General features: G+C 43.9%; 1 protein-coding gene across 1 annotated transcript; it reads right to left on the reverse strand.

Annotated features, from left to right (window-relative positions):
- LOC132481705 (CXXC-type zinc finger protein 1-like) lies at positions 1 to 26,980 on the reverse strand. The gene is made up of 11 exons (XM_060086528.1): positions 26,789 to 26,980; positions 26,484 to 26,662; positions 25,885 to 26,092; positions 25,673 to 25,783; positions 25,301 to 25,350; positions 24,989 to 25,085; positions 23,874 to 24,026; positions 23,662 to 23,796; positions 1,568 to 1,621; positions 881 to 979; positions 1 to 102 (listed from the first exon to the last, which is right to left on the reverse strand). The coding sequence occupies exons 1-11, from the start codon at positions 26,978 to 26,980 to the stop codon at positions 1 to 3; spliced, it is 1,380 nt and encodes a 459-aa protein (XP_059942511.1).

The raw sequence follows: 26,980 nt of genomic DNA on the forward strand, positions 1-26,980 counted from the left end.
TCAGTACTGAGGCAGGTTCTTTTCAGACAACAGCTGGTGTATGGCCTCCTTTACTGCCAATGGCATTGCCACCACCTGGTACTTCTGGGACAGCTCAGACTTCTGTAGTTGAGGCAGGTGTGATCGAGTGAGCAGTTGTCAGGGGGACCATGGCAAAGTCTCTGAGAGTATCACAGTTAAGAACTGAGGGGCAGACCCTCGCACCAGCTCCATTCCCCCATCCATCCTGTGTCCTAGATTCACCAGAGACCAAGGACTACAAGTAGCGTTCCTGTGCTGATGGGAGGAGGGCTCTGGGTCAGCGCTAAGTGGGTGGGGATGGGCTCACCCTGCCCCAACACTCCTGGCCTCACCCTCTGGCCACTGTGGCTGGGGCCCACAGCACCTGCCTGGATACACTAGGTCTTGCCTGCCTGGGAATGACTGGCACCACCTGGCCCTGCTTGCCCACCTTATCCAGACACACTTGGCTAGTCCATCTGGCTGCATCTTGCCCAGTCGAATTCATAAGGCCCTGCATATCCACCCAGAAAAGCTAGACTCCACCTCCTTACACTTAGAGGGCTCAGCCTGCCTTGTCCACCCTCCAGGACACACCCGCTGCCCTGCTTGCCCTACACCATGGACCCAGACAAGCCTCCTCTGCCCAGCCGGCCCAGCCCCTCAGACATGCTCCGCCCACCTTTCTGTCCCGCCCAGTCTGCCTAGTCTCTCCAGGCTCCACATGCCTGACTCTGCCTTCTTGGACACACTCTGTCTTGCCTTAAGGCTCCCAGCCCTGTGGGTCCCATGCACTGCCAGGCCCTGCCCGCCTCCCAGACTCAGCCTCATATACCCCTCCCCACTTCCTGTACATACTCTGTTCTGCCTTACCTCTCACATGCTGAGCCACGCCAAGCCCTGCCCCCTCCCCCACTTGCACATGCCACGCTGTGCGCACACAGCGCAGCGCACAGCGCATGCTGTCTGGCTCACTCACCTAGAATAATTTGACAATCTTTATTCTGAAAACTACTCCTACCTGAACCCAGTAATACCTACTAAAATATATAAATATACAAATGTTTTTAAATGTTTGCATGCATATGCACACACACACAAATCATTACTCTCAAAGATTAAAAGAGCAAGCACACACACAAAGACTACACACGTTTTGGTTAAGACAGTTATCAACCAGAGAACACATACTAGTTTCGAGCTACAGATGCAATATTAATAAAAACTCACCCTGGCCGTAGTCTTAAAGGAAGTCTGAACACTTTCCAATGAATAAGCATCACACAGGGCACAGATAAGTTGCCTTAGAAACAAAAGCCTTAACTTTTGAAGATTGAGAAGGCATTTCTAAACTCTTGGTAAAAAAAAAAATAACTGAAATTAGAAAATACTTAGAACTTAACGAAAACGAAAACAATACATACCCAACTGTGGTCTCAGTTGACAATATAAGAAGACAGAAAATAATGATCGGAGCGCTCAACTCAAATTCGAACGAGTCCCCATACTGACTCCAAAGATACCCATTATCAACCCCCAAATCCCCTTCAATGACCCCCACACTCACCCTTTCAAGTCCCTCTTCAAAGCCCTCGCAAGGTACCTGAGCGCCCGGAAGCCGCTACACGGCGGAGAGCGTCAAGGCAGATGACGTAAAAAAATGGTGGCAAAGCGGCGCCCGGAAGCTGCTTCGCGGCGGAGAGCGTCAAGGCAGATGACGTAAAAAATGGTGGCAAAGCGACTTCCGGTCCGGAATCGACCTTAATGCCACCCCTTCCCGAATGTACTGTGTTTGCACTTGCTCCAGACCCTTAATAACGGAGCTGCAGTACAGCCCAAAGTTTGAAGCAAATGGTTACAGAGCAACCACACAGGTACATGCACGCTGTTCTGTGCCCCATAAAGGGTACAGTTGTCTCTTTTGACACCAGCGCCTCACTGTTTCACACATCAGAGTGATCTTCATTGCTTTATTGTTATGTGGCAGGAAAATTGATCCCCTTATCATTTCCAATTATTTTGAATAATTTCATATTAGTACCATTTTACTATCTGCTATATAAATCATGAGGTAGGCAATGAGAAAAACAAACAAAAACAAGTAAATCAGCTTTTAGAAGTCGAGAAAGTAGAAAAAGATTTATAGAAAGGCAGGAAAAATAGAAAGCAAAATTTAAGAAGGTAGTAATAAGTTCATATTTGAAGTTTATATTTTATTACATAATCAAGAATAAAGAATTGTTAATGGGGTAAACTCTCCAGTTAAAGTCAGAGATTGTCATTTTGAATGAAAATTAACAAGTCTAGCCATATGCTGTTTATGCCAAACCTGGCAAATCATAAGGATACAGAAACGTTTGAAATAAAAGGATGGAAGAAAATTTGCCAGGTACATGCTAATCAAAATAAAGCAATGCCAATTATATTAATATCAGACTAAAAATACTAAGACCAGAAGTATTAATTGGGGTTGAAAGGGTCATTCCATAATGATTTGATTCACCATGAACATGTAAAAATTCCAATCTTACATAATACATGATTAAAATGATGTAAAATAAAAACAAAGAAAAATATATTAGTAAAAGTAAAACAAAAGTAAGATAGAAAAAAATATTATCATTGTGAAAGATTACAATCACACTGCTCACCTTTCAGGACTCAGCTTTGGCATCACCATCTGGGAAGCTCTCTCTGATTCCTCTCCATCTGGATGACCAGCCTCTCTTCTGAATGAAGTTATGGACATAATTATACAGCAGGAATGTTTCTTTTATTTTAATCTTGAAATTAAGAAGTAAACGGAGGCATTGTCTGAACCCCTCACACCTGTTTTGTCACACCCATCTTCCTCAACTAGAAATGAAGGCAGGGACAATGTTGGTCTTGGTCACTACTGGTTACCCAGTGCCCAGCTTACACATGACACACAAGAGTGTCCAGTAGCCATTGATGACCTGGTGCCTTGCCTGGTGTTCTTGCAAAGTGGCAAATTACTGCAATTTATCTGGCTCCATATTATTCCTTGAAGATAAAAGCAAATAAATGCTGTAATTTACACTAGAGTTGCATTTAACTAATCATCATGTAGAAAAGCAAAGTTCAAAAATGTTAAGATGTTGCTGTTAAGAAGCTATTTTCCTGGTTCGAGCCTAGCCTCTAAAGACAGTATCCCCTGCTAAGTCTTTACAGTTTTTAATCAAATCCAGTTTAGGGATTGGGGCAAGAGGTGAGAAATTTGAGCTGAACTAAGAAGTAGTCTGTGAGCTCTAAAGGAAGCATTACTACCTCTCTATGGCTGTGAATGTTTATAAACACTACTTGTTTTGTCCAAGCTAATCTTTTAACTTCCCTTTGAGTTATTTTTCATCACTGTGGCTCATTCAAAGAATCTTGGACAGCGTTTGGCTCTTCACCTCTGACTTCAGACCTACTTCTCCAATATCTCCTGTCTCTTTACTGCTTATTTCTTTCATTCCCGGTTCCAAAGCCCTACTTCAGGTTTCCTGTATTTTACATTATAATGAACTCCCACCTCTGAGATGTGGCTGGCTAATCCATTTTGCCTCCAGGGTTGTCTTCCCAAAGGGCCACAGATGAAAAAATTATGTCACCATTCTCCTTGGGAATCTTCCCTGGATTCCCAGGGTATTCAGAATCAGTTCTCCACTCTATGGTGTGCCCATCAAAGTTCTCTATGACAGGGCCCCACTTTCCTGTGATAGACGAATCCTCTTCCCAGGCCCTCCAGGTGTCAAACACTCAGGACATCCTGGATAGTCACTCTCTTGTCAATCCAGCATGGGCTTCCACATTCCAGGCCTTTGCTCAGGCTTGTCCTTCTTTTGCTTATTCCTGCTCACCCTTCAAGACTCAGCTTTGGCATCACCAGCTGGGAAGTTCCCTCTACTTCCTTTCCAACCAAGTGACCTGCTTCTCTTCTCAATGCACTTGTGGAAATAGTTATAATAGTGAGTGGTGTTCCTCTTATTTTAACCTTGGAATTATAAAGGATGGGGGAGAGTTGCCTGTACTTGTCTGTTTTGTATTATTTGTCTGTTTTTGCCTGTCAACTTTCTGCTTATCTTTCAAGGTTAAGCTCAGGTGCCTGCCCCACTGGGAAGCCTTCACCAAACCCCTTGCTCCTCCTTTTTCAGTTTTCTCACAACACCTCTGTCATTCTTCTTTGTGTCACTGTGTGGGTTGCAGGTTTCTCTCCTCTACTAGACAGTTAAGGCAATGCTGGCGTGTGAATGACTCCCAGCACAGTGTTCCTACAACAGTTGTTGGTGACTCATATATTGGATGTTATAAAAAACCAAAGTTTTAAGGTTTATTTTAAGAAATAGCCTTCACAAAGTGAGAGAGTGGCATGGACATATATACACTACTAAACGTAAAATAGATAGCTAGTGGGAAGCAGCCACATAGCACAGGGAGATCAGCTCAGTGCTTTGTGACCACCTAAAGGGGTGGGATAGGGAGGGTGGGAGAGAGGGAGATGCAAGAGGGAAGAGAGATGGGAACATATGTAAATGTATATGTATAACTGATTCACTTTGTTATAAAGCAGAAACTAACACACCATTGTAAAGCAATTATACTCCAATAAAGATGTTAAAAAAAAGAAATTATAAAGGGAGTCCTGAAGATTGAAAGGAAAGGCCAACAGAGAGTAACTTGAAGCCATATGAAAAAATAAAGATCTCAGTAAAGTAAATCCATGGGCAATTATAAAAGGCAGCATTATTGTAACAATGGTGCATAACCACACTGTTTGTTTTCTACATGAGTTAAGAGACTAATACATTAAAAAAGCAATTATTAATCTAGAAGCTACTATTAGTATAACATTGGTTTGTAACTCCACATATTGTTATCTACATAATTTGACAGGCTAATGCATTTTTAAAAAATTATTAGCTTAAGTTTTTGAACACACAATGTATAAAGAAGTAATTTTGTAGATACACCAGAAATACAGCTACACATGGAACAGCTCCTACAGAACACCTACTGAACGCTGGCAGAAGACCTCAGACCTCCCAAAAGGCAAGAAACTCCGCACGTACCTGGGTAGGGCAAAAGAAAAAAGAATAAACAGAGACAAAAGGATAGGGACGGGACCTGCACCAGTGGGAGGGAGCCGTGCAGGAGGAAAGGTTTCCACACACTAGGAAGGCCCTTCACGGGCGGAGACTGTGGGTGGTGGAGGGGGAAAGCTTCCGAGTCATTTAGAAGAGCACAGCAACAGGGGTGCGGCGGGCAAAGCGGAGAGATTCCCGCACGGAGGATCCGGGTCAACCGGCACTCATCAGCCCGAGAGGCTTGTCTGCTTGCCCGCTGGGGTGGGAGGGGTGGGGACCTGAGGCTCGGGCTTCGGGTTTTGGTCGGAGCGCAGGGAGAGGACTGGGGCTGGCGGCGTGAACACAGCCTGAAGGGGCTAATGAGCCACAGCTAGCCGGGAGGGAGTCCGGGAAAAAGTCTGGACCTGCTGAAGAGGCAAGAGACTTTTTCTTCCCTCTTTGTTTCCTGGTGCGCGAGGAGAGGGGATTAAGAGCGCTGCTTAAAGGAGCCCCACAGACGGGCGTGAGCCGCGGCTGAAAGCGCAGACCCCAGAGACGGGCGTGGGACGCTGGGGCTGCTGGGGCTGCTGCTGCCGCCACCAACAGGTCACTGTCCACGCCCCCCTTCCGGGGAGCCTGTGCAGCCTGTCACTGCCGGGCTCCCAGGATTCAGGGATGGCCTCCCCAGGAGAACGCACGGCGTGCCTCGGGCTGGTGCAATGTCACGCCGGCCTCAGCCCCGCAGGCTCATACCGCACACTCCGTGCCCCTCCCTCCCCGCCTCAGGCCTGAGTGAGCCAGAGTCCTTGAAGCGGCTGCTCCTTTAACCCTGTCCTGTCTGAGCAAAGAACAGATGCCCTCCGGCGACCTACATGGAGAGGCGGGGCCAAATCCAAAGCTGAGACCCGGGAGCTGTGAGAACAAAGAAGAGAAAGGGAAATCTCTCCCAGCAGCCTCAGAAGCAGCGGATTAAAGCTCCACAATCAAGTTGATGTACCCTGCATCTGTGGAATACATGAATAGACAACGAATCATCCCAAATTGAGGAGTCTGAACCATGTGGATGAAAGGTTCTTGGTGCTGCAGCCAGGAGTCACTGCTGTGCCTCTGAGGTGGGAGAGCCAACTTCAGGACACTGGTCCACAAGAGACCTCCCAGCTCCACGTAATACCAAACGGTGAAAATCTTCCAGAGATCTCCATCTCAACACCAGCACCCAGCTTCACTCAACGACCAGCAAGCTACAGTGCTGGACACCCTATGCCAAACAACTAGCAAGACAGGAACACAATGCCACCCATTAGCAGAGAGGCTGCCTAAAATCATAAAAAGTCCGCAGACACCCCAAAACACACCACCAGATGTGGACCTGCCCACCAGAAAGATAAGATCCAGCCTCATCCACCAGAACATAGGCACTAGTCCCCTCCACCAGGAAGCCTACACAACCCACTGAAACAACCTTAGCCACTGGGGACAGACACCAAAAACAACAGGAACTACGAACCTGCAGCCTGCAAAAAGGAGACCCCAAACACAGTAAGATAAGCAAAATGAGAAGACAGAAAAACACACAGCAGGAGAAGGAGCAAGATAAAAACCCACCAGACCTAACAAATGAAGAGGAAATAGGCAGTCTACCTGAAAAAGAATTCAGAATAATGATAGTAAAGATGATCCAAAATCTTGGAAATAGAATAGACAAAATGCAAGAAACAGTTAACAAGGACCTAGAAGAACTAAAGATGAATCAAGCAATGATTAGAAAAACAATAAATGAAATTAAAAATACTCTAGATGGGATCGATAGCAGAATAACTGAGGCAGAAGAACAGATAAGTGACGTGGAAGATAAAATAGTGGAAATAACTACTGCAGAGCAGAAGAAAGAAAAAAGAATGAAAAGAACTGAGGACAGTCAGAGACCTCTGGGACAACATTAAACGCACCAACATTCGAATTATAGGGGTTCCAGAAGAAGAAGAGAAAAAGAAAGGGACGGAGAAAATATTTGAAGAGATTATAGTTGAACACTTCCCTAATATGGGAAAGGAAATAGTTAATCAAGTCCAGGAGGCACAGAGAGTCCCATACAGGATAAATACAAGGAGAAATACGCCAAGACACATATTAATCAAACTGTCAAAAATCAAATACAAAGAAAACATATAAAAAGCAGCAAGGGAAAAACAACAAATAACACACAAGGGAATCCCCATAAGGTTAACAGCTGATCTTTCAGAAGAAACTCTGCAAGCCAGAAAGGACTGGCAGGACATATTTAAAATGATGAAGGAGAAGAACCTGCAACCAAGATTACTCTACCCAGCAAGGATCTCATTCAGATTTGATGGAGAAATTAAAACGTTTACAGACAAGCAAAAGCTGAGAGAGTTTAGCACCACCAAACCAGCTTTACAACAAATGCTAAAGGAACTTCTCTAGGCAAGAAACACAACAGAAGGAAAAGACCTACAATAACGAACCCAAAACACTTAAGAAAATGGGAATAGGAACATACATATCGATAATTACCTTAAATGTAAATGGACTAAATGCTCCCACCAAAAGACACAGATTGGCTGAATGGATACAAAAACAAGACCGATATATATGCTGTCTACAAGAGACCCACTTCAGACCTAGAGACACATACAGACTGAAAGTAAGGGGATGGAAAAAGATATTACATGCAAATGGAAACCAAAAGAAAGCTGGAGTAGCAATTCTCATATCAGACAAAATAGACTTTAAAATAAAGACTATTAGAAGAGACAAAGAAGGACACTACATAATGATCAAGGGATCGATCCAAGAAGAAGATATAACAATTGTAAATATTTATGCACCCAACAGAGGAGCACTTCAATACATAAGGCAAATACTAACAGCCATAAAAGGAGAAATCGACAGTAACACAATCGTAGTAGGGGACATTAACACCCCACTTTCACCAATGGACAGATCATCCAAAATGAGAATAAATAAGGAAACACAAGCTTTAAATGATACATTAAACAAGATGGACTTAATTGATATTTATAGGACATTCCATCCAAAAACAACAGAATACACATTTTTCTCAAGTGCTCATGGAACATTCTCCAGGATAGATCATATCTTGGGTCACAAATCAAGCCTGGGTAAATTTAAGAAAATTGAAATTGTATCAAATATCTTTTCTGACCACAGTGCTATGAGACTAGATATCAATTATAGAAAAACATCTGTAAAAAATACAAACACATGGAGGCTAAACAATACACTACTTAATAACGAAGTGATCACTGAAGAAATCAAAAACTACCTAGAAACAAATGACAATGGAGACACGATGACCCAAAACCTATGGGATGCAGCAAAAGCAGTTCTAAGAGGGAAGTTTATAGCAATACAATCTCACCTTAAGAAACAGGAAACATCTCGAATAAACAACCTAACCTTGCACCTAAAGCAATTAGAGAAAGAAGAACAAAAACACCCCAAAGTTAGCAGAAGGAAAGAAATCATAAAGATCAGATCAGAAAGAAATGAAAAAGAAATGAAGGAAATGATAGCAAAGATCAATAAAACTAAAAGCTGGTTCTTTGAGAAGATAAACAAAATTGATAAACCATTAGCCAGACTCATCAAGAAAAAAAGGGAGAAGACTCAAATCAATAGAATTAGAAATGAAAAAGGAGAAGTAACAACTGACACTGCAGAAATACAAAAGATCATGAGAGATTACTACAAGCAACTCTATGCCAATAAAATGAACAACCTGGAAGAAATGGACAAATTCTTAGAAATGCACAACCTGCCAAGACTGAATCAGGAAGAAATAGAAAATATGAACAGACCAATCACAAGCACTGAAATTGAAACTGTGATTAAAAATCTTCCAACAAACAAAAGCCCAGGACCAGATGGCTTCACGGGCAAATTCTATCAAACATTTAGAGAACAGTTAACACCTATCCTCCTCAAACTCTTCCAAAATATAGCAGAGGGAGGAACTCTCCCAAACTCATCCTACGAGGCCACAATCACCTTGATACCAAAACCAGACAAGGATGTCACAATGAAAGAAAACTACAGGCCAATATCACTGATGAACATAGATGCAAAAATCCTCAACAAAATACTAGCAAACAGAATCCAACAGCACATTAAAAGGATCATACACCATGATCAAATGGGGCTTATCCCAGGAATGCAAGGATTCTTCAATATATGCAAATCAATCAACGTGATACACCGTATTAACAAATTGAAGGAGAAAAACCATATGATCATCTCAATAGATGCAGAGAAAGCTTTCAACAAAATTCAACACCCATTTATGATAAAAACCCTGCAGAAAGTAGGCATAGAGGGAACTTTCCTCAACATAATAAAGGCCATATATGAAAAACCCACAGCCAACATCGTCCTCAATGGTGAAAAACTGAAACCATTTCCACTAAGATCAGGAACAAGACAAGGCTGCCCACTCTCACCACTCTTATTCAACATAGTTTTGGAAGTTTTAGCCACAGCAATCAGAGAAGAAAAGGAAATAAAAGGAATCCAAATCAGAAAAGAAGAAGTAAAGCTGTCACTGTTTGCAGATGACATGATACTATACATAGAGAATCCTAAAGATGCTACCAGGAAACTACTAGAGCTAATCAATGAATTTGGTAAAGTAGCAGGATACAAAATTAATGTACAGAAATCTCTGGCATTCCTATATACTAATGATGAAAAATCTGAAAGTGAAATCAAGAAAACACTCCCATTTACCATTGCAACAAAAAGAATAAAATATGTAGGAATAAACCTACCTAAGGAGACAAAAGACCTGTCTGCAGAAAATTATAAGACACTGATGAAAGAAATTAAAGATGATACAAATAGATGGAGAGATATACCATGTTCTTGGATTGGAAGAATCAACATTGTGAAAATGACTCTACTACCCAAAGCAATCTACAGATTCAGTGCAACCCCTAGCAAACTACCACTGGCATTTTTCACAGAACTCGAACAAAAAGTTTCACAATTTGTATGGAAACACAAAAGATCCAGAATAGCCAAAGCAATCTTGAGAAGGAAAAATGGGGCTGGAGGAATCAGGCTCCCTGACTTCAGACTATACTACAAAGCTACAGTAATCAAGACAGTATGGTACTGGCACAAAAACAGAAAGATAGATCAATGGAAAAGAATAGAAAGCCCAGAGATAAACCCACGCACATATGGTCACCTTACCTTTGATAAAGGAGGCAGGAACGTACAGTGGAGAAAGGACAGCCTCTTCAATAAGTGGTGCTGGGAAAACTGGACAGGGACATGTAAAAGTATGAGATTAGATCACTCCCTAACACCATACACAAAAATAAGCTCAAAATGGATTAAAGACCTAAATGTAAGGCCAGACACTATCAAACTCTTAGAGGAAAACATAGGCAGGACACTCTATGACATAAATCACAGCAAGATCCTTTTGGAACCACCTCCTATAGAAATGGAAATAAAGACAAAAATAAACACATGGGACCTAATGAAACTTAAAAGCTTTTGCACAGCAAAGGAAACCATAAACAAGACCAAAAGACAACCCTCAGAATGGGAGAAAATATTTGCAAATGAAGCAACTGACAAAGGATTAATCTCCAAAATTTATAAGCAGCTCATGCAGCTCAATAGCAAAAAAACAAACAACCCAATCCAAAAATGGGCAGAAGACCTAAATAGACATTTCTCCACAGAAGATATACAGACAGCCAACAAACACATGAAAGGATGCTCAACATCTTTACTCATTAGAGAAATGCAAATCAAAACTACAATGAGATATCATCTCACACCAGTCAGAATGGCCATCATCCAGAAATCTAGAAACAATAAATGCTGGAGAGGGTGTGGGAAAAAGGGAACACTCTTGCACTGCTGGTGGGAATGTGAATTGGTACAGCCACTATGGAGAACGGTATGGAGGTTCCTTAAAAAACTACAAATAGAACTACCATATGACCCAGCAATCCCACTACTGGGCATATACCCTGAGAAAACCATAATTCAAAAAGAGACATGTACCAAAATGTTCATAGCAGCCCTATTTACAATAGCCCGGAGATGGAAACAACCTAAGTGTCCATCATCGGATGAATGGGTAAAGAAGATGTGGCACATATATACAATGGAATATTACTCAGCCATAAAAAGAAATGAAATTGAGCTATTTGTAATGAGGTGGATGGACCTAGAGTCTGTCATACAGAGTGAAGTAAGTCAGAAAGAGAAAGACAAATACTGTATGCTGACACATATATATGGAATTTAAGAAAAAAAATGTCATCAAGAACATAGGGGTAAGACAGGAATAAAGACACAGACCTACTAAAGCATGGACTTGAGGATATGGGGAGGGGGAAGGGTAAGCTGTGACAAAGTGAAAGAGCGGCATGGACATATATACACTACCGAATGTAAGGTAGATAGCTAGTGGGAAGCAGCCGCATAGCACAGGGAGATCAGCTCGGTTCTTTGTGACCGCCTGGAGGGGTGGGATAGGGAGGGTGGGAGGGAGACGCAAAAGGGAGGGGATATGGGAACATATGTATATGTATAACTGATTAAATTTGTAAAATAAAAAAAAAACGAAGTTGTGGCACATATATACAATGGAATATTACTCAGCCATAAAAAGAAATGAAATTGAGCTATTTGTAATGAGGTGGATAGACCTAGAATCTGTCATACAGAGTGAAGTAAGTCAGAAAGAGAAAGACAAATACCGTATGCTAACACATATATATGGAATTTAAGAAGAAAAAACAAATGTCATGAAGAACCTAGGAGTAAGACAGGAATAAAGACACAGACCTACTAGAGAATGGACCTGAGGATATTGGGAGGGGGAAGGGTAAGCTGTGACAAAGCGAAAGAGAGGCATGGACATATATACACTACCAAACGTAAGGTAGATAGCTAGTGGGAAGCAGCTGCATAGCACAGGGAGATCAGCTCGGTGCTTTGTGACCGCCTGGAGGGTTGGGATAGGGAGGGAGGGAGAGAGACGCAAGAGGGAGGGGATATGGGAACATGTTTATATGTATAACTGATTCATTTTGTTATAAAGCAGAAACTAACACACCACTGTTAAGCAATTATACTCAAATAAAGATGTAAAAAAAAAGAAAGAGTGATTTTGTGAAATCAACAACTCAAAGAGGTGGTGATGGGGCTATTAAAGGAGATATTTGTATATGTTACTGAAATTAAGCTGGTGTAAATTCAAATAGAGTGTAATAACTTTAGGATGTTAAATGAAACCCCCATGGTAACCACAAAGAAAATTGCTATAAAATACACACAAAAGAAAATAAGGAAAGAATTTCAAAATTTCATTACCAAAAAAAAAAAAAAACCCAATAACTAAACACAAAGGAAGACAGTGTTGCAGGGAAGTAGGGACAGAAATCTAAAAGACATATAGAAAACAAATGCCAAAATGGAAGTAAGTCCCTCCTTATTAGTTATTATTTTAATGTAAATGGATTAAACTCTCCAATCAAAAGATAGAGATTGGCAGAAAGGATTTTTTTTCAAAAAGGGGATCCAACTGCATGGGGTCTACAAGAAATTCATTTTCGATCCCTGAACACTAATAGGTTGAAAGTGAAAGTATGTAAAATGTTATTCCATGCATAATAACCAAAAGAGAGCAGGGATGGCTATACTAATATCAGCCTAATAAATTTTTGGTCAAAAACTCTTGACAAGAGACAAGGAAGGACACTATATATCAATAAAAAGTTCAAAACAGTGATAATATATAACGATTATAAACATGTACACACCTAATAACAGACCATCAAAATATATGAAGCAAAAATTGACAGAATTGATTGGAGAAATAGATAGTTCTACAATAATAGTTGGAGACTTCAATACTCTACTCGCAATAATGAATACAACAACTAGACAAAAGATAACTAAGGAAACAGAGGACATGAACAACACAATAAACAAACTCGATCTAACAGACATATACAGAACACTCTACCCACTATAGCAGAATACACATCCTTCTCAAGTGTACATGGGACATATTACAGGATAGACCACAGGTTAGGCCACAGATTAAATCTCAATATTTTCTAAAAGTTAGATATCATACAGAGTATCTTTTCTAAAAACAATGGGAATGGGCATCATTAGAAAATCTACAAGCAACAAATGCTGGAGAGGGTGTGGAGAAAAGGGAACCCTCTTGCACTGTTGGTGGGAATGTAAATTGATACAGCCTCTGTGGAGAACAGTTTGGAGGTTCTTTAAAAAACTAAAAATAGAATTACCATATGACCCAGCAATCCCACTACTGAGCATATAACCAGAGAAAACCATAATTCAAAAAAACGCATGCACCCCAACGTTCATTGCAGCACTATTTACAATAGCCAGGGCATGGAAGCAACCTAAATGCCCATCGACAATCAAATGGATAAAGAAGATGTGGTACATATATACAGTGGAATATTACTCGGCCATAAAAAGGAATGGAATTGGGTAATTTGTAGACATGTTGATGGACCTAGAGACTGTCATACAGAGTGAAGTAAGGCAGAAGGAGAAAAACAAATATCGTATATTAACGTATATATGTGGAATCTAGAAAAATGGTACAGATGAACTGATTTGCAAGGCAGAAATAGAGACACAGATGTAGAGAACAAATGTATGGACACCAAGGGAGGAAAGTGGGGTGGGGGGTGGGGGGGTGGGATGAACTGGGAGATTGGGATTGATATATATACACTAATATGTATAAAATAGATAGCTAATAAGAACCTGCTCTATAAAAAACAATAATAAAATATTAAAAAAATAAATTAAAACAATGGGATGAAATTAGAGATCAACAACAGAAAGAAAACGGGAAAGTTCAGAAATCTGTGGAAGCTAAACAACACACTTTTAAGCAACCAATGGATCAATAAAGAAATCACAAGGGAAATTAGGAAATACTTAGAGACAAATGAAAAAGAAAACATAACATATAAAAGCTTATGGGGGCTTCCCTGGTGGTGCAGTGGTTGAGAGTCCGCCTGCCAATGCAGGGGACACGGGTTCGTGCCCCGGTCTGGGAAGATCCAACATGCTGCGGAGTGGCTGGGACCGTGAGCCATGGCCGCTGAGCCTGCACGTCCAGAGCCTGTGCTCCGCAACGGGAGAGGCCACAACAGTGAGAGGCCCATGTACCACAAAAAAAAAAAAAAAAAAAGCTTATGGAGGACTACCCTAGTGGTGCAGTGGTTAAGAATCTGGGGACTTCCGGGGAAGATGGCGGAAGAGTAAGACGCGGAGATCACCTTCCTCCCCACAGATACACCAGAAATATAGCTACACGTGGAACAACTCCTACAGAACACCTACTGAACGCTGGCAGAAGACCCCAGACCTCCCAAAAGGCAAGAAACTCCCCACGTACCTGGGAAGGGCAAAGCGGAGAGATTCCTGCACAGAGGATCGGTGCTGACCGGCACTCACCAGCCCGAGAGGCTTGTCTGCTCGCCCGCCGGGGCGGGCGGCGTTGGAAGCTGAGGCTCGGGCTTCGGTCAGAGCGCAGGGAGAGGACTGGGGCTGGTGGTGAGAACTCAGCCTGAAGGGGGCTAATGTGCCACAGCTAGCCGGGAGGGAGTCCGGGAAAACCCTGGAGCTGCCAAAGAGGCAAGAGACTATTTCTTCCCTCTTGGTTTCCTGGTACGTGAGGAGAGGGGATTAAGAGTGCTGCTTAAAGGGGCTCCACAGACGGGCGCGAGTCACGACTGAAAGCGCGGAGCCCAGTGACGGGCGTGGGACGCTGGGGCTGCTGCTGCCGCCACCAAGAAGCCTGTGTGCGAGCGCAGGTCACTGTCCACACCACCCTTCCGGGAGCCTGTGCAGCCCGCCACTGCCGGGGTCCCGGGATCCAGAGATGGCTTCCCTGGGAGAACGCACGGCGCGCCTCGGGCTGGTGCAACGTCACACCGAACTCTGCGGCTGCAGGCTCGCCCCGCACGCCGTGTCCCTCCCTCCCGCCCGGCCTGAGTGAGCCAGAGTCCCCGAAGAGGCTGATCCTTTAATCCTGTCCTGTCTGAGCGAAGAACAGACGCCCTCCGGCGACCTACACGCAGAGGCGGGGCCAAATCCAAAGCTGAGACCCGGGAGCTGTGGGAACAAAGAAGAGAAAGGGAAATCTCTCCCAGCAGCCTCAGAAGCAGCGGATTAAAGCTCCACAATCAACTTGATGTACCCTGCATCTGTGGAATACATGAATAGACAACAAATCATCCCAAATTGAGGAGCCAGGAGTCACTGCTGTGCCTCTGAGGTGGGAGAGCCAACTTCAGGACACTGGTCCACAAGAGACCTCCCAGCTCCACATAATATCAAATGGCGAAAATCTTCCAGAGATCTCCATCTCAACACCAGCACTCAGCTTCACTCAACGACCAGCAAGCTACAGTGCTGGACACCCTATGCCAAACAACTAGCAAGACAGGAACACAACACCACCCATTAGCAGACAGGCTGCCTAAAATCATAAAAAGTCCACAGACACCCCAAAACACACCACCAGACGTGGACCTGCCCACCAGAAAGACAAGATCCAGCCTCATCCACCAGAACACAGGCACTAGTCCCCTCCACCAGGAAGCCTACACAACCCACTAAACCAACCTTAGTCACTAGGGACAGACACCAAAAACAACGGGAACTACGAACCTGCAGCCTGCAGAAAGGAGACCCCAAACACAGTAACATAAGCAAAATGAGAAGACAGAAAAACACACAGCAGGAGAAGGAGCAAGATAAAAACCCACCAGACCTAACAAATGAAGAGGTACTAGGCAGTCTACCTGAAAAAGAATTCAGAATAATGATAGTAAAGATGATCCAAGATTCTATTTCCAAGATCCAAAATCTTGGAAATAGAATAGACAAAATTCAAGAAACAGTTAACAAGGACCTAGAAGAACTAAAGATGAATCAAGCATCGATTAAAAACACAATAAATGGGGCCTCCCTGGTGGCGCAAGTGGTTGAGAGTCCGCCTGCCGATGCAGGGGATACGGGTTCGTGCCCCGGTCTGGGAGGATCCCATATGCCGCGGAGCGGCTGGGCCCGTGAGCCATGGCCGCTGAGCCTGCGCGTCCGGAGCCTGCGCGTCCGGAGCCTGTGCTCCGCGACGGGGGAGGCCACAACAGTGAGAGGCCCGCATACCGCAAAAAAAAAAAAAAAAAAAAAAACACAATAAATGAAATGAAAAATACTCTGGATGGGATCAATAGCAGAATAACTGAGGCAGAAGAACGGATAAGTGAGGTGGAAGATAAAATAGTGGAAATAACTGATGCAGAGGAAAATAAAGAAAAAAGAATGAAAAGAACAGAGGACAGTCTCAGAGACCTCTGGGACAACATTAAACGCACCAACATTCGAATTATAGGGGTTCCAGAAGAAGAAGAGAAAAAGAAAGGGACGGAGAAAATATTTGAAGAGATTATAGTTGAAAACTTCCTTAATATGGGAAAGGAAATAATCAAGTCCAGGAGGCACAGAGAGTCCCATACAGAATAAATCCAAGGAGAAATACGCCAAGACACATATTAATCAAACTGTCAAAAATTAAACACAGGGCCTCCCTGGTGGCGCAGTGGTTAAGAGTCCGCCTGCCGATGCAGGGGATACGGGTTCGTGCCCCGGTCTGGGAGGATCCCACATGCCACGGAGCGGCTGGGCCCGTGAGCCATGGCCGCTGGGCCTGCGCATCCGGAGCCTGTGCTCCGCAACGGGAGAGGCCACAACAGTGAGAGGCCCGCATACCGCAAAAAAAAAAAAAAAAAAAGAAAAAAAAATTAAACACAAAGAAATCATATTAAAAGCAGCAAAGGAAAAACAACAAATAACACACAAGGGAATCCCCATCAGGATAACAGCTGATCTCTCAGCAGAAACTCTACAAGCCAGAAGGGAGTGGCAGGACATAATTAAAGTGATGAAGGAGAAAAACCTGCAACCAAGATTACCCTACCCAGCAAGGATCTCATTCAGATTTGATGGAGAAATTAAAATGTTTACAGACAAGCAAAAGCTGAGAGAGTTCAGGACCACCAAACCAGCTTTACAACAAATGCTAAAGGAACTTCTCTAGGCAAGAAACACAACGAAGGAAAAGACCTACAATAACGAACCCCAAACACTTAAGAAAATGGGAATAGGAACATACATATCGATAATTACCTTAAATGTAAATGGACTAAATGCTCCCACCAAAAGACACAGATTGGCTGAATGGATACAAAAACAAGACCGATATATATGCTGTCTACAAGAGACCCACTTCAGACCTAGAGACACATACAGACTGAAAGTAAGGGGATGGAAAAAGATATTACATGCAAATGGAAACCAAAAGAAAGCTGGAGTAGCAATTCTCATATCAGACAAAATAGACTTTAAAATAAAGACTATTAGAAGAGACAAAGAAGGACACTACATAATGATCAAGGGATCGATCCAAGAAGAAGATATAACAATTGTAAATATTTATGCACCCAACAGAGGAGCACCTCAATACATAAGGCAAATACTAACAGCCATAAAAGGGGAAATCGACAGTAACACACTCATAGTAGGGGACTTTAACACCCCACTTTCACCAATGGACAGATCATCCAAAATGAGAATAAATAAGGAAACACAAGCTTTAAATGATACATTAAACAAGATGGACTTAATTGATATTTATAGGACATTCCATCCAAAAACAACAGAATACACATTTTTCTCAAGTGCTCATGGAACATTCTCCAGGATAGATCATATCTTGGGCCACAAATCAAGCCTGGGTAAATTGAAAAAAATTGAAATTGTATCAAGTATCTTTTCTGACCACAATGCTATGAGACTAGATATCAATTACAGGAAAAGAGCTGTAAAAAATACAAACACATGGAGGCTAAACAATGCACTACTTAATAACGAAGTGATCACTTAAGAAATCAAAAAGGAAATTAAAAAATACCTAGAAACAAATGACAATGGGAGACACGACGACCCAAAACCTATGGGATGCAGCAAAGGCAGTTCTAAGGGGGAAGTTTATAGCAATACAATCCTACCTTAAGAAACAGGAAACATCTCGAATAAACAACCTAACCTTGCACCTAAAGCAATTAGAGAAAGAAGAACAAAAACACCCCAAAGTTAGCAGAAGGAAAGAAATCATAAAAATCAGATCGGAAAGAAATGAAAAAGAAATGAAGGAAACGATAGCAAAGATCAATAAAACTAAAAGCTGGTTCTTTGAGAAGATAAACAAAATTGATAAACCATTAGCCAGACTCATCAAGAAAAAAAGGGAGAAGACTCAAATCAATAGAATTAGAAATGAAAAAGGAGAAGTAACAACTGACACTGCAGAAATACAAAAGATCATGAGACATTACTACAAGCAACTCTACGCCAATAAAATGGACAACCTGGAAGAAATGGACACATTCTTAGAAATGCACAACCTGCCAAGACTGAATCAGGAAGAAATGGAAAATATGAACAGACCAATCACAAGCACTGAAATTGAAACTGTGATTAAAAATCTTCCAAAAAACAAAAGTCCAGGACCAGATGGCTTCACAGGCGAATTCTATCAAACATTTACAGAAGAGCTAACACCTATCCTTCTCAAACCCTTCCAAACTATAGCAGAGGGAGGAACACTCCCAAACTCATTCTACGAGGCCACCAGCACCCTGACACCAAAACCAGACAAGGATGTCACAAAGAAAGAAAACTACAGGCCAATATCACTGATGAACATAGCTGCAAAAATCCTCAACAAAATACTAGCAAACAGAATCCAACAGCACATTAAAAGGATCATACACCATGATCAAGTGGGGTTTATTCCAGGAATGCAAGGATTCTTCAATATACGCAAATCAATCAATGTGATACACCATATTAACAAATTGAAGGAGAAAAACCATATGATCATCTCAATAGATGCAGAGAAAGCTTTCAACAAAATTCAACACCCATTTATGATAAAAACCCTGCAGAAAGTAGGCATAGAGGGAACTTTCCTCAACATAATAAAGGCCATATATGACAAACCCACAGCCAGCATCGTCCTCAATGGTGAAAAACTGAAACCATTTCCACTAAGATCAGGAACAAGACAAGGTTGCCCACTCTCACCACTCTTATTCAACATAGTTTTGGAAGTTTTAGCCACAGCAATCACAAAAGAAAAGGAAATAAAAGGAATCCAAATCGGAAAAGAAGAAGTAAAGATGTCACTGTTTGCAGATGACATGATACTATACATAGAGAATCCTAAAGATGCTACCAGAAAACTACTGGAGCTAATCAATGAATTTGGTAAAGTAGCAGGATACAAAATTAATGCACAGAAATCTCTGGCATTCCTATATACTAATGATGAAAAATCTGAAAATGAAATCAAGAAAACACTCCCATTTACCATTGCAACAAAAAGAATAAAATATCTAGGAATAAACCTACCTAAGGAGACAAAAGACCTGTCTGCAGAAAATTATAAGACACTGATGAAAGAAATTAAAGATGATACAAATAGATGGAGAGATGTACCATGTTCTTGGATTGGAAGAATCAACACTGTGAAAATGACTCTACTACCCAAAGCAATCTACAGATTCAATGCAATCCCTATCAAACTACCACTGGCATTTTTCACAGAACTCGAACAAAAAATTTCACAATTTGTATGGAAACACAAAAGACCCCGAATAGCCAAAGCAATCTTGAGTACGAAAAATGGAGCTGGAGGAATCAGCCTCCCTGGCTTCAGACTATACTACAAAGCTACAGTAATCAAGACAGTGTGGTACTGGCACAAAAACAGAAAGATAGATCAATGGAACAGGATAGAAAGCCCAGAGATAAACCCACGCACATATGGTCACCTTACCTTTGATAAAGGAGGCAGGAACGTACAGTGGAGAAAGGACAGCCTCTTCAATAAGTGGTGCTGGGAAAACTGGACAGGGACATGTAAAAGTATGAGATTAGATCACTCCCTAACACCATACACAAAAATAAGCTCAAAATGGATTAAAGACCTAAATGTAAGGCCAGACACTATCAAACTCTTAGAGGAAAACATAGGCAGGACACTCTATGACATAAATCACAGCAAGATCCTTTTGGAACCACCTCCTATAGAAATGGAAATAAAGACAAAAATAAACACATGGGACCTAATGAAACTTAAAAGCTTTTGCACAGCAAAGGAAACCATAAACAAGACCAAAAGACAACCCTCAGAATGGGAGAAAATATTTGCAAATGAAGCAACTGACAAAGGATTAATCTCCAAAATTTATAAGCAGCTCATGCAGCTCAATAGCAAAAAAACAAACAACCCAATCCAAAAATGGGCAGAAGACCTAAATAGACATTTCTCCACAGAAGATATACAGACAGCCAACAAACACATGAAAGGATGCTCAACATGTTTACTCATTAGAGAAATGCAAATCAAAACTACAATGAGATATCATCTCACACCAGTCAGAATGGCCATCATCCAGAAATCTAGAAACAATAAATGCTGGAGAGGGTGTGGGAAAAAGGGAACACTCTTGCACTGCTGGTGGGAATGTGAATTGGTACAGCCACTATGGAGAACGGTATGGAGGTTCCTTAAAAAACTACAAATAGAACTACCATATGACCCAGCAATCCCACTACTGGGCATATACCCTGAGAAAACCATAATTCAAAAAGAGTCATGTACCAAAATGTTCATTGCAGCTCTATTCACAATAGCCCGGAGATGGAAACAACCTAAGTGTCCATCATCAGATGAATGGATAAAGAAGAGGTAGCACATATATAAAATGGAATATTACTCAGCCATAAAAAGAAACGAAACTGAGCTATTTGTAATGAGGTGGATGGACCTAGAGTCTGTCATACAGAGTGAAGTAAGTCAGAAAGAGAAAGACAAATACTGTATGCTGACACATATATATGGAATTTAAGAAAAAAAATGTCATGAAGAAAATAGGGGTAAGACAGGAATAAAGACACAGATCTACTAGAGAATGGACTTGAGGATATGGGGAGGGGGAAGGGTAAGCTGTGACAAAGCGAAAGAGCGGCATGGACATATATACACTACCAAACGTAAGGTAGATAGCTAGTGGGAAGCAGCCGCATAGCACAGGGAGATCAGCTCGGTGCTTTGTGACCGCCTGGAGGTGTGGGATAGGGAGGGCGGGAGGGAGATGCAAAAGGGAGGGGATATGGGAACATATGTATATGTATAACTGATTAAATTTGTTAAAAAAAAAGAATCTGCCTGCCATATACCCTGAGAAAACCATAACTCAAAAAGAGTCATGTACCAAAATGTTCATAGCAGCCCTATTTACAATAGCCCGGAGATGGAAACAACCTAAGTGTCCATCATCGGATGAATGGATAAAGAAGATGTGGCACATATATACAATGGAATACTACTCAGCCATAAAAAGAAACGAAATTGAGTTATTTGTGATGAGGTGGATAGACCTAGAGTCTGTCATACAGAGTGAAGTAAGTCAGAAAGAGAAAGACAAATACCGTCTGCTAACACATATATGTGGAATTTAAGAAAAAAAAATGTCATGAAGAACCTAGGGGTAACACAGGAATAAAGATACAGCCCTACTAGAGAATGGACCTCAGGACACGGGGAGGGGGAAGGGTAAGCTGTGACAAAGCGAGAGGGTGGCATGGACATATATACACTACCAAACGTAAGGTAGCTAGCTAGTAGGAAGCAGCCGCATAGCACAGAGAGATCAGCTCGGTGCTTTGTGACCACCTAGAGGGGAGGGATAGGGAGGGTGGGAGGGAGGGAGATGCAAGAGGGAAGGTATATGGGAACAGATGTATATGTATAACTGATTCACTTTGTTATAAAGCAGAAACTAATAAAAAAAAGGAGATATTGCACCGGATATGTAGTGCATTCGAGAGCTAATATACTAGTTATTGTGGAATATGAGGTATAAGTCTAGAGCAACATACTTAAACATTTAGGTGAAATATGTGAGTCCCCAGGGGAAAATGTAATAGTGAAAATTAATGAAAAAATTCCTAAGGGGCCAGTGAATATAGAAAGAATAGGAAGAGTAGTTCAAGTCCATCATTGAGACAAACCAGTACCCACAGGCAGCACTGCTTGACACACCTCTACTGGCACAGGAGGCCTGGCTGGCGCTGGCAAAGGCAGATATGGCAGATGTCCCAGTCCTCTTCTGGCAACCCTATAGGCTTGAAATGGGCAGAGCCAGCTGGAAAGGGCAGACCCCGAGCAGGGTAGTGGGAGGAGGAGGACAGGACAAGATGGGCAAGTTTGTGGGGGAGACAGATAGACCAGGACTGGACTGGCAGGAGCCAAGGCTGACAGAAAAGGCTGGGACCTCGTGGTATGGTAAAGGGTGGATCAAGGTGGGTGGGGGCAGGGACACAATTGCTATGACACCCTGAACTGTCCTCAGTGTCCCAAAGTGGAATCACCAAGGAGGACTATCCCACACTCACCTATTCCTTCCATTGCAACATTTTCCCAGCACCTCTGGCCTGGGGAATATTAACAATTATACAGAAGTTGGTCAAAGTACACTAATCAGGTGCCAACTACGTGTTTGATGGACTGGGATGGGGGACTTAGGAGAACAAGGGTCACTGGCATTCCCTTCGTAAGATCACATCTCCGTTGACAGAAGAGGATGCACCGAGCACAGTGGGCATCACAGGCACCCCCAAATGTGCACTGTAGCCCACCCCCCAAGTAAAACTGCACTGTCACCCACCACCACTGGAGGTTCGGAATTGGGTTTGTGGCCAGAGAGAACGGCTTAGGGGCCATCAGAGAATATTAAAATCTCTTGTTCTAAAGTTTTTTTTTTTTTTTAAAGAAGGTGTTGGGAGTAGGAGTTTATTTATTTATTTATTTATTTTTGCTCTGTTGGGTCTTCATTTCTGTGTGAGGTCTTTCTCTAGTTGCGGCAAGCGGGGGCCACTCTTCATTGTGGTGTGCACGCCTCTCACTATCGCGGCATCTCTTGTTGCGGAGCACAGGCTCCAGACGCGCAGGCTCAGTACTTGTGGCTCACGGGCCTAGTTGCTCTGCGGCATGTGAGATCTTCCCAGACCAGGGCTCGAACCTGTGTCCCCTGCATTAGCAGGCAGATTCTCAACCACTGCATCAGCAAGGAAGCCCCTTGTTCTAAAGTTTTTAAACAAAACTCTGGATGGTGGGAGATGAGGGCAGGGCAGATCTCCTGGCTCCGCCCAGATTCAGGAAAGAAAGAGATGGGGGATACAGGAACGGACAGAAAGAGGGGGATTTTGAGGACCACCCCACCTCTAGGAGGCGTAGACCGAGACAGGAGACTAAATGGGGAACAGAGAAGCACAGAGAAATTCTGAGATGCCCTGAGAAAGATGTTAGAGGAACAGGTGTGTGAGGAATTCGTAGAGTGTCTCCCTTGCACAGGGTATTGAGTACAGGACCTCAGCTGAGCAGAGCTCAGCTGTCTACTCTGGAGCGTAGGTCAGTGGTGAGCGGGTCATGCTGGATTGTCTGATGAAGCATCAGGGCCAGCAGCCCTGCCCGATTCTTCATGGCTGTGCGCACCTTTTTCTCCTGCTCAGCCAGCTCTTCCAGCTTGAGCAACTGTGGGGGGGCAAGCATGAGAAGGGGCTTCTAGGATTCCATCCCGCCCCTCAGCCCCACTCAGCCTTGTAACGTACCATGTGCATGCGCTCTAGGTCCAACTCGGCACGTCTCAGCTTCTCCCAGCAGTAGTGGTGATTGCACAGCCGTTTGGGGAGGCAACAGAAATTACCAGTGGGCTCAAAGACGTTTTTCACTAGTGGGCAACCGCACACTTCATCATCCGGTACCTGTGGGGAAGAATGAAAGATGATGAGGTAGGTGAAGGGTGCCAAATGGAGGGTGATCAGGCAGGCAGGATGAAAGGAAGAGGGGAATGGAGGACAGGCAGACAGGCAGGCAGGCAGGAGAGGAATGGGGAGTGGTGACCTAGCAGGGGGGAAGAGAGGAATTCAGTGATTAGGTAAAGAAGAGGGGGCCAAAGGGGGATGATCAATCATGGAGAATGGAGGAAGAAGTTAAGCAGGGATGTAGGAATGGAGGTGATCAGGCAGGAAGGACGGAAGAACAGAAAGAGACCAAACAGGAAGGAGGAAGGATGGAGGGGAGGTCTGACAGGGAGAAGTAGATGAATGAGGGTTGGTAAAGCATGGGGGAGGTGAGGAGTAAGGCTGGGAGGGTGACAGGGATGGGGGCTGATCAAACAGGGAAGAAGAAGGGATTTAGGAGATGACAAGCAGTGAGAAGGTGATTGGGGAAGTGAGGCAGGGAGAATAAGAATAGAAGGAAGCCAGCAAGTAAGAAGAGAGGAATTGAGGGTAACCATGCAGGGAGGGAGGGGGGATTGTGGGGTGGTCAGGCAGGGGCTGGGAAAAGAAGGGAGATGAGCAAGCAAGGAGAAGGGAAGAATGGGGAATGGTTATGCAGAGAGGAGGAGAGGAACGGAGGCTGGTCAGGCAGAGGGAGAGAGAAATGTTGGGGGGTGGGGTCAGGCAAGGAGATTATGAATAAACAAACAGGCAGAGAGAAAAGTAAAACGAGAAAGTGATTGGGCAGTGAGGAGCGGGGTGTAGGGGAGGTCAGGAAAGGAGGAGGGGATACATAGGGATTGGTCAGGAGGTATGAAGGCAGTCAGGCAGAAGGAAGAAGGAATAGGAGGCAATCAAGCACTGGAGGACGAGAGGAGGAAGGTGGTCAGGTAGGGAGAAGGGGAGGAATGGAGGGCGATGAGGTAGAGAAAGAAAAGTCTCACCTTGGGGTCCTTCGAGTGCTCAGGGCATAACACCTGGAGTCGCTTACAGTACCTTCTACTCCATGGGTTGTAAACATCACAGAAGAGCCCTGTGGCTCTGGGGAGAGGTTAACGTGAGGTGCTAAGGGTCAGGAGGAGGGTGGTCCCACCCTGAACCCTGCCCATACTTTGTCCCCAACCCCACCAATACCCTGCCGCTAATCCGCCCACCTCTGTCTCTGAGCCTACCCACATCCTGCCCTTAATCTTGCCCACGCTGTTCCTGACCTTGTCCACATCATGCCTTTGACCCTGAGTAGCACTCACACTCACCCCTGAATGCAAGTGGGGTACGTGGACCTGAAGGACCATTTGCGCTCATACTGGGGAAAAAAAGAGTACAAATGGGAGGAATTATAGACACACACTGCATACCCTCCCATGACAAAGCCCCAAACAACACATTTGTTCCCTGTGGACCCTACGCTCCTGTCTGCAGCCAATGTCCCCCCCTCACCGGTGGCTGATGCCCAAATCTTGGCCTTTTACTGGGGATGGAAGAAAAACACAAATGGGTAGAGACATGGATGTGTGTTGTATTCTCTTCTACAACAAATACCCGGGCACCAAACCTGCCCCCCTCCTCATGGACCCCACCCAGCCGAAAACACCCTTGCCCCATCTGCCCCCAGCCAATGGTCCAACCTTGGCGAAGCAGCGCTCCATGTGGCGCAGGGCAACCCGCCTATTGATGGGTTGCCCGCAGGAGACACAGAAGATCTGCAGGTTGACGCTGTTCCTGCCACGTTGGTTGCTCTGCATAGGACAGTAGAAGGGCCAGTAAAGCAGTGCAGAGTGGGGACGGCAGGGCAAGATATCAGGCACCTTTCTGCTCCACCCCACCCATTCCCACTCACCTCTTCCTCTTTGCACACAGCCTGCTGCTTGCCACGCTGAATGATGGCCTCAAGTTCATGGAAATGGCACTCTATGTCCTTCAGGCGGGTGTGGGTGTCCTGCTGTTCACGGTGGATGCGCTCGAGCATTTTCTTGTCATGCTCCTCAGCAATGCAAGGGCTCTTCTGCCATTGCTGGATGCGCTTGGGCAGGATCGCATAGATGCGGCTGGAAGGGGAGACAGCAAGAATGGAATGCGTATGTGGGGGCATCAAAATAGGAAGAAATGGATGAGTGACCGAGTGGTGGATGTTTAGGATAATGAATGGTAGATGAGTGAATGTTGGTGAATGGGTGATTGGATGGTGGATGGTTGGGTGGATGGCTAGACAGCTGGGTGGGTAAGTGACTGTTGAGGGTGAATGCGTGGGTCGGTGGATGGAATGTGGATGGGTGGTTCAGCGGGTCGGTGGATGTAAGGGTGGATGGATAGGTGGGTGAGTGGACAAATGGTGGAGGATACCTAGGTAGCGGGGTAGATGGAATTACAGCTGGCATAGATCATGCCCTACTCCATGCCCTACTTGATGGAGGTTGCTTAACCTCCAGGTGCACTCACTCAGCTGCCAGCTTCATGCCACAGTCATCCGAGCAGTACTTGGAGCCTGGCCGGCTGGGGTGCACACAGTCAGGTCCCAGGCACTGCCGCAGTGAGGCTGGGTGCTCGGCATCTAGGTGCTCGGCATCTGACTGCTCTGGGTCTTCTGACTTTTCCATGAGCTTCTGCTGCGTCTCCTTCTGTGAGACAAGAGTGGTCAAGGCAGGGGCAGGGGAATCAGTGTCAGCCCCCTAACCCTGTACTACTACCCTGCATTCTGCCCCCAACCTCTGCCTCCACGCCCCTCATTCCACCATTTCTGTCACCTCCCACTCCACTTTTTTCTTCAAATTCTTCCGTTTCTTCATATCCATTGCCTGCTTCTGCAGTGCAGAATCTAGGAATGGGAAGTCCTCAGTGTCATTCATCCAGGGCTGTAGGCTAGGAAAATGCTGACAGGCCTCCCCAATTTGTTTCTTAAATGATCTCTGGACACTCCGTGCCTCCTCTCTCTTCAT

Source organism: Mesoplodon densirostris, chromosome X, assembly GCF_025265405.1.
Source record: "Mesoplodon densirostris isolate mMesDen1 chromosome X, mMesDen1 primary haplotype, whole genome shotgun sequence".
Taxonomy (NCBI): Eukaryota; Metazoa; Chordata; class Mammalia; order Artiodactyla; family Ziphiidae; genus Mesoplodon; species Mesoplodon densirostris.